General features: G+C 35.5%; 2 protein-coding genes across 6 annotated transcripts in view; one reads left to right on the top strand and one right to left on the bottom strand.

The window, feature by feature from the left end:
- Positions 1-15,360, bottom strand: part of CENPP (centromere protein P) — a 152,002-nt gene that overhangs the window by 118,389 nt on the left and 18,253 nt on the right. The window contains exons 7-8 of one of the 5 annotated variants that reach the window (XM_062008312.1): positions 3,011-3,157; positions 1,747-2,400 (exon numbers count right to left, since the gene is read on the bottom strand). The exons of 3 other annotated variants lie outside the window; for them this stretch is intronic. In XM_062008312.1, the coding sequence (XP_061864296.1) occupies positions 2,380-2,400; positions 3,011-3,157 (168 nt within the window). In that variant the 3' untranslated portion in view covers positions 1,747-2,379. Of the gene's footprint in view, positions 1-1,746; positions 2,401-2,952; positions 3,158-15,360 lie in introns of those variants that run through there. One more of the 5 variants, XM_062008311.1, reaches the window with a different exon arrangement.
- OGN (osteoglycin) lies at positions 578-12,836 on the top strand. The gene is made up of 7 exons (XM_010199613.2): positions 578-785; positions 1,349-1,588; positions 5,739-5,823; positions 7,619-7,777; positions 8,382-8,584; positions 9,127-9,222; positions 10,128-12,836. Exons 2-7 carry the CDS (start codon positions 1,424-1,426, stop codon positions 10,296-10,298), a joined length of 879 nt encoding a protein of 292 aa, XP_010197915.1. The 5' UTR covers positions 578-785; positions 1,349-1,423; the 3' UTR covers positions 10,299-12,836.

Below are 15,360 nucleotides of genomic sequence, written 5' to 3'. Positions count from 1 at the left end.
ACACCTGGACAATGTTTAGCATGTTTATCAACAGAAAGGACACAATGTTACTCAAAACAAGTATTTACCTTGAAAAGGACTTTAAAATACATTATCTAACAAGGCATTCAGATAAACGTTTAGACATGAATTAATTGTCTGAAAATCTCACCACATACAATTCTATAGAGTATTTTTTGTTTCCAGGGCTCTTCAGACTGAAAAGTTTCCACTTTATACTTAGGTGGAACTTCTCTAAACATATACAACTTGTAATGAAACATTTTATTACTCATAAAATGTGACTAATGTGATATACATATGCTTTGGCTCTACCTCTGTCTCAGTCAGAAAGCAGCTCCTTTGTCTCTTAGCTAAACTATTAAACGAAATGGATAACACATGCCTTGCTATAGACCTCTAGTTTGCAAAATCAATATTTGATTTACCAAAAAATCCGCAGCAATTATAAAGAGTAAGTCACCACAAAGCAAAAGGTTACCATTTTAACAACTACTATCAAAAGTAGGATGAGCTAGACAGACTTAACATTTACAAGCAGTATTCAAAGCACAACCCCTCTGACTCCAGGATATTACCTCTTACCCTAGGGAAGGAATGCTGGCAAAGCATTTTTCACCCCATGGAAAGCACTTAAGACTGTCAAACTTTGAGAGAGTATTCATTTCAATGATTCGGATGTAATACATAACTTTATTCTTTTATCAATCCACTTTAGGTTAACCTATAGATAAGGATATCTGGTTTTAGGACAATCACAGGAGAACTTTGAATCTGCTGAAACGGTAGGTGGACTTTTTTCATAACAGTACATTAACCTAAAGCTTAATACATGAAAAAATGCTGTGTCAAGACTTATTTTAAAAAGTATTGTGCATGCACTTAAAATGAGAAGTGTGCAATCAGTAAATTATTCAGGGGGTATTTTATCTTGTTTACTTTCAAATATGAAAAACAAAGACAGTGAGAGATTATTGTTACAGAGCATTTAGTTTTGAAAATCGTTATTTTGGCAGTCAAGAAAAATGAGAGAGGTTCTAAAGCATTTTCATTTCAGATACATACATGCCAAATGTTTAACGAAATGCTTTATAAAATCCACTTGCTGTTAACAAAGACACTGGGAAGCAAGCAAATGCAATTGAGATAATATTTTTCTTCTTAGTTGTAAAATGTTTATTATTTCTCATTTTCTTTTCATGTTAAAAATAGTTTTTATAATGCTAGAGTCTAATTAAAGGATATCAAGAGTTAAAAGTTGTTCCATGTTCTTATGCGTTAGAAACCTCTGCCAACTAGTCCTCAAGGCTTTAAATATTGTTTTGATGAATTGCATTTTCATTTCCAGTCACAAAGTATTCTCCATAGTTAACGCACGAGCAGATCTTCATCAGCTCAGTGAGATACATTGTTCCGTGCAAGAATGAAGACTTTGCAGACCTTTTTTCTGTTTGTGTTTGTACCTTTGGTAAATTCAGCACCGCCTATACAGCAAGAATCACTCCAGTTTTACGAGTATGATACAGATGCTACCGTGGGAAGCCTGATCCAACAAGATTATGAAATGCAATCCAACGACATAAGAAAGGTATTTTATTTATATTATCAGTTTAATATTTTAACTGCTAAGCATTATATAAGGTGTTACATGCATGTATGCAAGTTTTATTAAAAAGCTTTTATAATAACAGCAAAACCTACAACTGCTTCAGACACAGGGAAAACCATTCAAATTAAAACCACAAAAATACTACCCTTGCTACAGTTTCAGAAACCCACAAAAGACAGGCTTTCACAAATAAGACTAAAGCATTGTTTTTAACTCTGCTGCAGTTATATGTCTCCTGTTTTAAGTTTCAAGAATGGGATATACTAGTACACCTGCTTAACACTGTTATAACACAGCAAGTTTGTTTTGAAAGGTGCTTGATTTTATTTGGGTGGGTTCTTTAAAATAATGGGTTCTTTCAAATAATATTGAAATGGTACTTTTTATTGGGCATAACCTGCCAGCATAAACCACAGTTTGTCTTTTGACTTGGCAAACTATCAAGTTCTTTGCCTTGGTTTTTCAGGGCTAGGTTGTTTGGGTTTTTTGCAAGTCAACAGTTTAGCAGTCCTGAACTACTACAGAACATCCAGTCTTGAGGTACTTATCTACAATATTAACACTTTGAGAATCCTGAAGGCAACAATGAAAATGGTACATCATGGCACTCACCAGCACCCCCAAATGGTCAATTCTGAACTTTTTGGCTGAGTACTCCACATACATGCCAGTTAATTTAAACACTTGAGCAGAAGACAAAAACAGGGGAGAGTTAAATGAAGTGTAACTGTCTCAGTTGACAAGGCCAGTAAAAAATCTCCTACTTCTGTTCAGACTGCCTCTGACAGGACCTAAGTGATACACATCAAGAGAATGAGATACAGCATTGATTAGGAAGGAAAATTAGCCATGATTGCCCCAACACTAGCTGTCAAGGAAAATAACACATAACAAAAGCGGTAACAACCAAGTATTAATAAATTCAAGGAAGCTTTCATTCAAACTAACTGTACTTGTTACAATAACTTAGTCTGATAAATAAGAAAGAAGATGACAGATATATATAATTACTATAAGCAAACAAATCGCAGCATAGACATAGAAAAATCGCTTCTGTATACCTTTTAATATTTTCCCAGTTCTACCTAAATTACAGCTTTCCCCTCAGACTAAAACCAGCACTTACACATTTATATTAAAACATGTCTACGGTATTTTTAAATCAAACATCTGCCACAGTGATGAAGTAACATGATGAAGTTTCCCTAAAGTTATGAAAGAGAGGTCACTCACACGACTCTTAACTATTAGGTGGATATCCACAACTAAGTTAAAAAAAAAAAAACAACCTAAAAGTGTTAACTTTAACTAGGCAGGCACAGCAGCAGATGACAGTCATTACTTAAAATCATTCTAATAACAATGTGCTACTCTTTCAGTACAAATAAGGAGTATACCTACAAGGAAATGGTGCCAATGGGCCCCAGACAGTCCGTACTGGCAGTGATATGAACTAGAGGTCTTCTGAAGGCCAATGGTTCTGCTTAGGGTAGTTCTAGGAATCCAGTCAGTCATTATTTCCATCAGGTCAGTTCTCCAATGACATGTCTTCATTGCAAAACAATAAATTAGCTCCTTATGTGTAACAAATACATCAACACAAGTTCCAGCATTTCCAGTTTAAATCCCAGGATTCACAAACCCTCTATGCATTTGCTGCATGAATTCTAGCTCCTACAATATTTCAAGTGTTAACTGTAACTGAAATACATGCCAACATTTTCCTCAGACATGCCTACTCAGTAATTTATCATGTATGACATGTATCTCCTTACTGTGTGCTTGGACACACAGCTAGGAAAAAGATTTTTAGTGAAAACATCAGAAGAAATCTATTTGTCAGCTATCAACAAAATTAATTCTATGAAAATTAAGCGAACTTTAGTCTACTACTAAGGGAAAGGTTAGCCAAGCAAAATTTATTATAATGATTATCATTTGAAACCACAGCCACTCCACTCCAAAATAAAAAGATTCAAAAATTAAAACCATGAAATTTTGATTTCCACAGCAGAACAGAATCATCTAATTAGACACCATCTCATGTCTGGACTAATTAATTCCACTGAATATAAACCCATCAGATTTGTGTCTTAAAAAGAGAAATTAACTATTTTGCAGAAGCTTTACAATGGATAAAGTGTTTAGATGTAAAATGTTAATGTGATTTTGTATGGATAATTCATGTCATGTAAAGTGCAAGAGGCAGGTGGACTGTATGTAAGTAGACCAATATTCCTCCAGTGCCTTCCTTATATATGCAAGTAACAAACTTTCTGTGGTTATAACCCAAACAATCTTCTGCAGTGATATTCTATGGCTAGGGATTTTTATAGCTGACCAGGAAATACTTCCAATATATTTATTCCACTCTCTTTTCTGAGGGGTGGCATGGAAATCTGTTGTTTAATTTCATGGATTTAACAGTATTCTGCAAAGAACTCAAGAGAAACTTTTTCATAGATCACACCTCAAGTAGGATACTGAACTAGAAAACTACACCTGGTACAGATATGCTATGTCAGTAAACATGTTTTTCATACAAGCATATTAAAAATATCCCTTATGAACCAAACTACAGTAGAAGTGCAGTTGTTCTAATATAAATCCAAGTGCACGGAAGTCTCTATAGGCATAGATACCTCAGTGAGGAATGATGTCTTCACATGCCTAACCAACATATCTATGCAAGCTAAATTTTTGCAGAAGACTTCACTTAAGATTTGCTGCTTGTTTAACTGTTCAGCTCACAACCCCCAGCTTCTCTGCACCCAACGCTGCCAAAGCTCTTACCCTACACTGAAGTTTCATGCTACAGCTGCCAACATTCTAACATGGAGATAATAAAAGTCTTACTAGAGCAAACTAACCTATCCCTTACAAGAAGCAAAAAGAGAGCCATAGCCTGGATACACAGATGCAGGGTAGAGCCAAAGGATGGATGATTCATAGGCTAAAAAGGGGTCAAAATTAACAGAGGCTGGCCAAGATACTTGTTTCTCAAGCTTTATGTCAAACTTGAGGGCTTTATTTTACAGAATACAAAAATTCCTACAGTGAAACATATGCAAGCAACCAAACACTAAACAAAACAAAGTATGAAAAGTAACTTGACAGACATCGTTACTTTCACACTGCTCTTGTAGATGAACTGTCTGTGTGCTATAATCCTGATGGGGGGGAAGAATCAAACTGTACTCCTGCCAGGGACTGATCCTTGAGTATGTTTAGAGAAAAACATCTTCCACACCCCATAACGTACTTTGCTCCACATGTTATCAATAGCCATGCAGACCAAAAGCATATTGTCTTACTCTGTCCTACAAACTTTCCCTAACAAAAGAGACAACTAATGATGCTGGCTAAGAACAATTGCTTTAGTCAATCTAAAAAACCCCTTAACTTAAATACATGCAAATCACAGTATAACCCACTGTGTGTATGCTATAATTCTAGAAATAGTATGTAAGCCACTAAAATTCCTGTGACATTTAATGAAAACTTGACTACCGTTTCCTACATTTCAAAAGGTCCTTTCTGTTAGCAATCCAGGTCTTCAAACTCTTCAATGCAGTTAATGGAAAGAAATTCCTAAATTTCAACCACTACTTGAAAGGAGCAGGACACTAAGCTGTCCTGCAACTGAAAAGATGCCATGAGTATCTCAATAGGGAATTCTGGGTAACTTTACATGCAAATAAATTTTACTTTATTGAGATTACTTGAGTAAAAAAAAAAATTACAACCTATATCAATAAGAACCCCATCAAATGTGGAAAGTTTTCTCTGTTCAGAACTCCAGGCTTCTATAAACATGTATTGTTTCCTTCCCTACAATGTAGTCTATATTTCATGTCCATTTTTATTTTGTATTTACTCTTCTTTCCTAAAGACCACTAGCAGCATCACCTTCCCTTCTTGCCTTTCAAAGTGAATGGCTCATGCACAAAAGGGATTAGATATCATTGTATACACTGGATAACTAATGTGGTTTTTAAAATTAAATGTCATTCAGAAGTATGTTGTAGGAAGCTCATTTTAAAAGACATATTATTTCAGATCCCTGTAATATTCTGTGCCTTTTTGTTTGCTGTTTGTTGTTTAAAATGACATTTGTTCTCACACAAAGGATGGAACAAATGTTTCTCTTGACACTTCCCTGAGACTGCAAGGGGATGACAGTGATGGCAATGCTGCACCAACAAAGGATACAAGTAAGTTAATTGATGTGAATGCTGTAACATTGAAATTCTTCAGAAGAACACATTTTGACAAGAAAATCTGGTATATAAAGGATGACAAGAGATAGAGAATGAATCTTTTCATTTACGAATGTTTTTCATATCTCCCGTGGAAAGTCTTCTGAGGAAGCTGGCTGAAAATATTTGAAGCATCCTCAGATAAACTCCAAATACACAAAACACAGTTTATAAGAATCTCTACAGACTTAAGCCAGTTATATTTGCTATAGAGATGTACCCAAATTAAATAAATTATGCAAAACAACCAGGAAAAACAGAATCCAATAAGTTCCAGAGTTTAACTAAATAATGATGAAATATCACGTGCTTAAATTACAGAAACCGATTTCTTCCAAAAATTGGCTATTCTTAGAGGTTACATCTGATGATCAAGGAGGTCAATGATTAAAATTCATTAGGAACATTCTTCATCAGCCTAAGTTTCCTACATGTTCTGAGGTATATTGTGCAGATTTCTCCTAATGAGACACAATGAATTCTAACCTTGAAAAAAACAAAACTTTTGTCTGCTGAACAGAGCATTGTAAAAAGACACACATATTTCAGGTGTATCTGTGACCTAAACTTCCATAAATAACTGAAGACTCAATAAGACAACTGGAGCATCCATCTCCTCCAAAGTTATTGCCTAATAGCACCTGTCAACAAGCCTCCATCAAAAGTGGAACAAGTCTGTAAAAACACCAAGTTTCCAGTCAGAGACAAGCATAAACCACTGCTTTTTAAATAGTGACAACATGGTTTCACAATCATTTTCCATTTCCTACACTCTACCGTATGACAAACAAGACACTAAATCAAAAAAGGCAAATGAAGCAGAACTCTAGAGTAACAGCATTACTCTAAAGCAATGGTCACATTCACAAAGCTAAAGCTCAAAATCTCAATTCCATTCTAGACAGCACCTCTGTAAGAAAAAATAGTTACTCTGTCATACATTCTGAGTTGGCTTTTCAGTATTGACTGGTTACTTCTATAACTCTCCACGAGTTGTGGAAGATCCTAATGTACTAAACAGTGATAAACTACCAAGCAGTAAGGCACTATACTGTAGACAGTCTCCCAGTACAGAAATCACAGTAGATCAGGTAGCAGTGAGAATGAAACTGTACTGAAAGTCATGTTTGTTACATGCATTTTAATACTGCCATCACATGGGATTAATACAAGACTAATGTCTATGACAACAAGCCACAATGGGCTTAAATGGCATTAAAAATGATACTTAAAATAACTACTTAACTGCTATAAAAAACCTCAGGACAAAAAAAAAGTAACATCTTGCCAAAAGTACTTACAGAATCATAATTGCAGGAGTTTTTATAAAAAGCATTAGACAAAACAGTAGGCAGGAGTATCACAAGAGTATTCATGACCCTGCCAGAAATGCTCCAATGCAACACGTGCACTGACAGATATTTCTCCTGCATGAATTTCTCTTCCCAAAGAGATGACATTTAACATGGCCACAGAGTCACAGTTGTCATATTGACAGTACTCTTAAGCTAATTAAAGAATGAAACTGACTTAAGATCGGTTAATAGCATTTCAAGACATTCAAGACATGAAAACAGAGAACATACACAGGAAAAGCACAAAGCTCAAAGTTCAGAACATTACATCTTCTCAGAGGATGATGACAATCAATGGGAAATCCTAAGATACTAGGGAAAATTCTATTTTGAATATTCAAGCCTAAGTGAGTTGAATACCTTATAACTGTCTACTCAAAATAATCTGCTTTCAGATTTACCTACTTGTCTGCTCTGTGTGTGTTTAAGCGGATCAGTGTACTGCGAGGAAATAGACATCGAAGCTGTGCCCCCGCTGCCAAAGGAAACAGCCTATCTTTATGCACGATTTAATAAAATAAAAAGGATAGCAGTCTCGGATTTTGCTGACATTAGTAAGTAATGTTCAAATTTTCATTTCCGCTTACCTGATAGCAAATTGGAAGTTGTTCTCCCTTAACAGTATGCCAAGATAAGATATATTTTATACTTTGCCAGATTCGATGATGTGCATTATTTCTTTAACTCAATGCTTGCACTAGAAAAGAAACTACAAAGGCAAAATGGAAACACTTTTTGGCTCACATATCCATTTCAACATTCTCACACAATCAGAGAAAGCACACATCATTAAAAATAAAATTTAACTCTGCATCCCATCCAGTCTTAACTGACCACAGCTTGTTTCCTTCAAATGCTCCAGGGAACTCTCTCCCAGCTATCTCACTCTACAACAGAACAAATTCTGTGAATATCTGAAGTCATTAAAAAAAAAGGATGGATACAGAATATTTTTTTCCTTACTATTATTATATTTGTTTAATGTAAGAACATGAGGAAACCCAAATGTGGATTTTGTTTGCATTTTAAAAGCATTTACATTTGTATATCACAGTTAGGGTGGTGCAGCCGACAGTGTAACATTTAAGATATACAACCATACACCTTTCACGTGCCATGTCATTATAAACTCATCATTTTCATTTCTTTTGTGCATAGCTACCTTGAGAAGAATTGATTTTAGTGGAAATAAGATAGAAGAAATAGAAGATGGAGCTTTTTCAAAGCTTCTGTTATTGGAAGAACTGTCTCTTGCTGAAAATCGACTTCTAAAACTTCCTGTTCTACCTCCCAAACTAACTACATTTAATGCAAATCAAAATAGAATCAAGAGCAGAGGAATCAAAGCAAATGCTTTCAAGGTAGGTAAAAGACAATCCTTTAAGTAACTAAAGTAAGTAAAATTACTAACCAGACTATCCAACATACCACCAAGGGATTTCTTCTGTATTTTTTAATGCAAGAAACAAGCTATGATGAAGCACCTTTCCAGATTTTGTTTTGTTTTTAAGGCATTTGGAATACTAGTCCTTTGCACACTCACTCTCTCAGGTTGTTCATATTTTTTTTTTCCTTTCCCTCTTCCTACTCAAACAAAAACTTGATTCAGAATTGATACCTTGAATACAGTTCTGAGGGCCACAGTAATACTAATAAACAAGGATATGGCCTTGCAGTGGTCTGAGGCTGACAATGAAATTTCAAAAACATAGAAGGCTTATTCTCTGAGTTCCTTGTTACAATACAGTTAAACATTCACAGCAAAAGAATGCTTCATGTTGGATCACTTTACACATTCTAAGTGATTGTTTTCTATCAGAACAAAACACGTCTGGTAACATGCACAAGTGACTTAACCTCAAGTAACTAATATCAGCATTAATAATCCTTTTCTTTTTATTAGAAGCTGACAAATTTGGCCTACCTCTACTTAGGACATAATGCACTGGAATCTGTTCCACTTAATTTGCCAGAAAGTCTGCGTATTCTTCACCTTCAGGTATTTTTGAAGCATTTCCTTAACATTCTATTAGAAAAAGCCTCACCACTTACATACTTCAAACCAAACCCAGTGTCTCGCCCTTGTAGCCAGGAAGGCCAATGGCATCCTGGGATGCATCAAGAAACGTGTGAGCAGCAGGGAAGTTCTGCTCCCCTTCTCCTCTGCCCTGGTAAGGTCTCCTCTGGAGACCTATGTCCAGTTCTGGGCTCCCCAGCTCAAGAAGAACAGGGAAGTGCTGGAGAGCGGCCAGTGCAAGGACACCAAGATGATCAGGGAACTGGAGCATCTTCCTTCCGAGGAAAGGCTGCGGGACCTGGGGCTGTTTAGTCTGGAGAAGAGGAGACTGAGGGGGGATCTCATTAATATTTACAAATATCTGAATGGTGGGTGTCAGGAGGTTGAGGCAGCACCTTTTTTCTGTTGGATCTGGTGACAGGACAAGGGGTGACAGAAAGAAGCTGGAATACAGAAAGTTCCATTTAAAAATCGGGAAAAGCTATTACACTGTGAGGTGAGGGAGCCCTGGCCCAGGCTGCCCAGGGAGGTTTTCAAAACCTGCCTGGACACATTCCTGTGCGACCCGATCTAGGTGGGACCTGCTTTAGCAAGGGGTTGCACTAGATGATGTCTAAAAGGTCCCTTCCAATTCCTACCATTCTATGATTCCTTCGGAACATTTCACACTGCATTTGTCTAATGCTCCTCCAAATAAAACAGTTTCTCTCTAAACTTATGGCCACAACCATTCAGTGGTCAGAAGTTGTTTCTTAGACAATGAGCACACAAGAATTTCTCCTTTGCATCTGGATATCAAGGATAGGAAATGGTAAAAATAACCATAAGGGGTATGCATATTTATATGTGTGTGTGTGTACTTATTTGTACATTACTTTCTTTTGCAGTACAACAATATTACTACAATCACTGATGACACATTCTGCAAATCTAATAATACACGTTACATCCGCACAAGTATGGATGAGATAAGGATGGAAGGCAATCCGATCCTCTTGGCAAAGCATGTTAATGCTTTTTCCTGCTTGAGAACACTGCCTGTAGGAACATACTACTAGCCACGAGTTATGTAATTATACATGCCAAAACTTAAGCATGGTAATAGAAGATAATCCTTTTTCCTCTGTTTACACATTTATATCCTCTCCCTTACCAATACTGTTTTCCCTGCATACCCAGAACCTTTTACTATGGTGAAATGTTGTTCTCCTCTGAAATAACTATTTCAAAACATTTTATTTAGTAGTTCGAATGTCACCCATGCATTCAGAATCTTTCGTGCTAATGCAAATGTAAAAATACATATATGCACACACATATCTTCACAACTTTTATTTCATCACATATTATTTACAGGTAGGTAAAACCACACAAGTAACTGCTCGTTCACATTCTTTACCAGTACCCAGAACAATCACTACATTTTACTTTCAAATAAATGCAAAACATTCTTTGAGGAAGATAGAGGGGAAAAAACTGTTTAATTCCAATCCACTTTTAAAATCTGAAAGGTTTTCAGCTGACCTTTTGCATACAAAACAAAATTATGTTTAGAAATAGAACTTCTCAAAGCTTAGATTTGCTAAATCTTCCTTAAAAACTTGGCTTGTGAAAAATGAGAATAATTCCTATTCAGGCTTAGTGTACCAAGAAACACAGCACCTGTAACTTTTCAAAGATGTGTTAAATCTCCTTTTACTATTTTGCTGTAAAAATAATCTAAGAGTGTGTATATATATGTATTTTATTTTTACAACAGTTATTTTTAATTGACATACAGAAATTTTGCTTAGTTGCACTCCCAAGAGTAATTTTTGCAACACCAGCTTCCTGCTTTATTCCAATGGTCCAAGTACAGCAGAGTATGACTTCAAGTATCTGTTATTAACAGATGATGTACACCAAGCCTTGCTCCGCTGCTTCTTCTTGACAAGCAAATGTGCCAATATAATTAACAGCAAAGTGGAATGAATGTTTTTACCTTTAAATAAGTAAGAATTCATCTAGATGTCAGTGCAAAGAAATAAAGTACCCTTGTGCAACAATGTTTTTGCTCATTAGGGAAAAATCAAATCAGATCATTAAATGAAAGAGAAAAGCTGATTCTGTCCTTTGTCTAAAACCTGTGTTGACTTCAAGCCAATTAAACCAGCAACATTTCACTCAACTTTAAACCACATAGCATATTAAATCACAAGTTAACTTGTGTAGGCTCCAACAGTCAGCTCACTTAAAACTAGACATAATTGACAGAGGACACAACATTTCTATTTTGTTTCAGTTTCTCCTCTTAAATACCTACCACAGGTGTAAACACTTCAGATAAATGAATGCCAAAAGTGTACTAGTTACTATTACCAGATCAACTTTGTGCTAATTTTGAAGCTAATATAGATTCCTAATTTGTAGAAATAGTTAAGCATCAAATGCATGATTATGTATCACTGCATCTAGAATATTGATTTTACAAGATATTTTGTATTAATTTTGTTTTTCTTCTTTAGCTAAGCCTTGATTTGTTAGCACTTGTGCTCTGGGGAATTCAATGTACATTTAATCCTAGCATACTGATGCTCTGCCACTAAGAGTGTTGAGACCTAAGTGACTTTTGGCCACTTTTAAAGTGACTATGTCAAGCATCAACCGAAGGCTCAACTTTCTGAAAAGAGGATGCAATTATGAAATGCAAGACACAAAGTAGTTTTGCCCTGAACACACTACCCAAGACACAGCAGTCCCCAATATTTTCCATTTGAAGTTATTTTGTGTAACAAGAAAGAAATTCCACTGTCTTAACACAACTGAGAACAAAATCAAATCTGACAGTGAGAATTAATACATGAGAAAATGAAAAACAAGTAATTGTTTACCATTTTGGCAAAGGGTAGAAAATAACCTCAGAGCATGTAAAAACACATTCCAACTCCAAGCCAAATTTATCTAGGCAAAAATAAAAGCCACTAATTATCTCACCCCTCTTTTGATAAATGCCCAAGATGGAGAAAACACAGGTAAAAGTGTAATAATGTTACATAGGCAGTGGCCTATGATCTTATTCTCATCAGAAATTGTTGCTACTAAGAACTCCTTCCAGTGTTACTAGGGTCAGTGTGTATCACCAAAACTCTCCCTATGAAAACAATTATAAGTGTATACACAAATACGTGCATGTTTATGTGATATATAGCCACATGTAAACATTCTGAGACCTAACCACTGTCATCTTCTTAATTTTACATTAAAGTGTTGTATCTATTTTTGAAAGAAGCATCAATGGTAACACTAACCAATGCTCTTAATATTTTGTGAGCAAACACAAGTAGACAACTGGCACCTTCAGAATGTCTCACTCAGGAAATAATTTATCTGATTTATCTGATCAATTTCCCCATTCGTAGCAAGTTAACTCATCAGAATATTGAGAAGTGCTTCAGTATGCAGGATTTTTTGCCTTCTGTTTGTGTGACTAGGAGTAATATCAAGCTGAATGTACTCCACTCTGTTTTTTTCCTATGACTCTGTTCTGTATTGCCAATAAAACTTGAATTTTTTTCCTTGTTTATCAACATCAGCTTCAAAAACCTGCTCTCTAAACAATGTCAACAATCTTCAGCTGTTCAGCCTCAGAGCAGACTATGGGTGCATCTAGACCAGAAATAGAACTGCAGAGATAAATCCATTTTGTGGACATGATATTAACTATGGCAGTTCAGTAAAACCTGCCATACAAATAATATCATACAACAGACTTGTGAGACACTTCACTCCTTCAAAACAACAATTTAAAGTACTATGTTGGAGATTTTTTTCAATAGAAGAGAGGAGCAGCAGTAGAGGGTGGTAAGGGTATGCTCCATTCTTGATTGTTTGTGTGTAGTGTGCCAGTTGTAGACTAATCTGTTTCAGTAAAAACCACAATCGCTGATGCACAGCTCATAGAGCACAAAATCGTTACAATTGAATGCTGTTCTACTCACACCAACCTAAATCTGCACCTGATTGCTAGGGACTCCTGGTTACAGTCAAGGCAATTTGTATTTTAAATTGCCTTTTCTGCTTAACTCAGGTTATCCATCCCACCCTCCCTCGTGTTATCTGGGAAAACTCTCACTCCAAAATTGCTGTTTGTGATGGTCAACTTTTTAGAAACATCATTCTGTCCAGCTTTGCTTGAAACTTGCAACTCTCATTCATCTCAAAAGTTCATTATTATTTGAAGTATTCAATCACTTCTACATTATTCCTTTCTTCTCAATTACCAAAACTAACAGAAAAGGAAAAATAATATATCCTGTTTTTGCACTACGCTGTGACAAAACAATTAGAAGCATGTGAGAAAACAATTAGAAGCACGTGAGAAAACAATTAGAAGCACGTGAGAAAACAATTAGAAGCATGGTCTATTTCTACTTAACAGCCCAGGTAATTTTCTTTTAAATAACAAAATAATAGAGAAGCTATAAACCCACATCCCCACGCCAAAACAGTCTTCTCTCCAATACTGTGCACAGTTACCTGCCTCTATACCTGAACTCTGGCAAGCAAGTAAGAAAAAAAAAGTTACAAAGATTATAGACTCATCTTTGAATGTTGGCAAGTCTGAATATTAACATTGTAAGACCCTTCCGTTGTTTTATGCATATGTTAAAAGTGTATTTCTAGTTGCTTTCACACAAAATACTACAGAATATTAAGTGACAAGAACACATTCTCCATAGCAATCTGGTCATTTAATCCTTTAACTCTTCATTCATTCTCTTGCCTCAGAAAGTCTTCTAAAACAAAATCATAACTAATGCTTGCAGAAATTAGGCCTAAAAAACCTTCTCATAAATGCAGAGTCAATCATACTTGATAAATAGCCTCCCAAGGTAGCTGGCCTTTCTCAACAGTGTCTTTGCCCATAGAGAGAAAAGTACCTTTACAAAGAATATTTGTAATGTACGTCTTCAGTGACTTTATCTTCACACATCTTTAGCAATGAGTATATTCTTTCATTGTTTACATTCAATGCCTGAACAAATACTTTAAAAAAATTGCTCAAGATACACAGGACAATTTAAAAATAATCTCCAGACCTAATCTCTTTTCAGTTCATTCATTTTTGTACGGGATTTTAAAGACAAACATTTACAAGAATTCACTGAATCACTATCCCAGAAACCAGTGACTCTTGTTATGAGGCTGACTAGAGGATGAGAAAGCATCAAGTGAAGTTGGAAGATAAAATAACTCCCAAACCAAAAAATATTCCTACACCAAAGCCATAAAGCCCTTGAGGCTCTGCCTCTCTATGGAAGGATTAAAGAAAAGTCCTTACGCAATAACTAGTAGGATTCAACAACATCAGTTCATTGCTCAGCTGACCACAAGACTTTCATTTTTAACATTATCAGAAATTAGTTCTTTCTTTTTCTTTATTGCATTTAATAGAAATTGATTAACCTAGTATAGAAGTCAAATGTCTAAAAATTCAAAGAATAGGAAACAAAGCAGTTCCTACTTCATACTGCTACTTCGTACTACTGAAAAGCAATGACAGTGCTGAGCTTAATGACAGTAAATGCTTGAGCTAAATAAAAATGAACTCTAAAACTCCACTCACAATTAATCACCTAAACATTCTCCTCTCACGTTATGCATGCAGTTAAGACTGCAGTATTTTTACTACAAAGATTAGCTGTTTATCTTAAAACTGCGAGAAAACAAAAGCAAACAAGGCAAATAATGGTAATTTAAAATTAAGTTCAAATATTATGTTCCAGTTAACAGTTTATTTCACATTCAAGTAAAATACTTCAGAAATAAAAATGCTGTCAACCCAAAAGCCTGCTGGCACATCTTCACGAAAGACAGATCTGGTCCTTCTAAACTAATATTTAAATGCCAGACTGAAAATGTAATTTTCTTTCAAGTTCTTATTTTGCTTTTTTTCCCCCAAAAACGAAATTAAATACCGATGACAAACTACCTTACTCCTTCACAGAAAGCACTGATTTTCCTATTTTCCCCCATATGTGAGGAACATATCATGGTAAAAATCAAAACAAGCACGAGGCAAAGGCATTGTCCCTTCTATACAATATAAAAAATCTTCAACTACTATTCTCTTCTCTACAA

Source organism: Colius striatus, chromosome 15 (genome assembly GCF_028858725.1).
Source record: "Colius striatus isolate bColStr4 chromosome 15, bColStr4.1.hap1, whole genome shotgun sequence".
Taxonomy (NCBI): Eukaryota; Metazoa; Chordata; class Aves; order Coliiformes; family Coliidae; genus Colius; species Colius striatus.
This window is presented reverse-complemented; position numbering and strand designations above follow the sequence as displayed.

Bases quoted from the DNA above. Each gene is read 5' to 3' on its own strand.
- OGN (XM_010199613.2), top strand. From the start codon at position 1,424: ATGAAGACTTTGCAGACCTTTTTTCTGTTTGTGTTTGTACCTTTGGTA. The intron at 5,824-7,618 runs GTAAGTTAATTG...ATCTGCTTTCAG, and splicing joins TGCACCAACAAAGGATACAA to ATTTACCTACTTGTCTGCTC. The intron at 7,778-8,381 runs GTAAGTAATGTT...TTTTGTGCATAG, and splicing joins CTCGGATTTTGCTGACATTA to CTACCTTGAGAAGAATTGAT.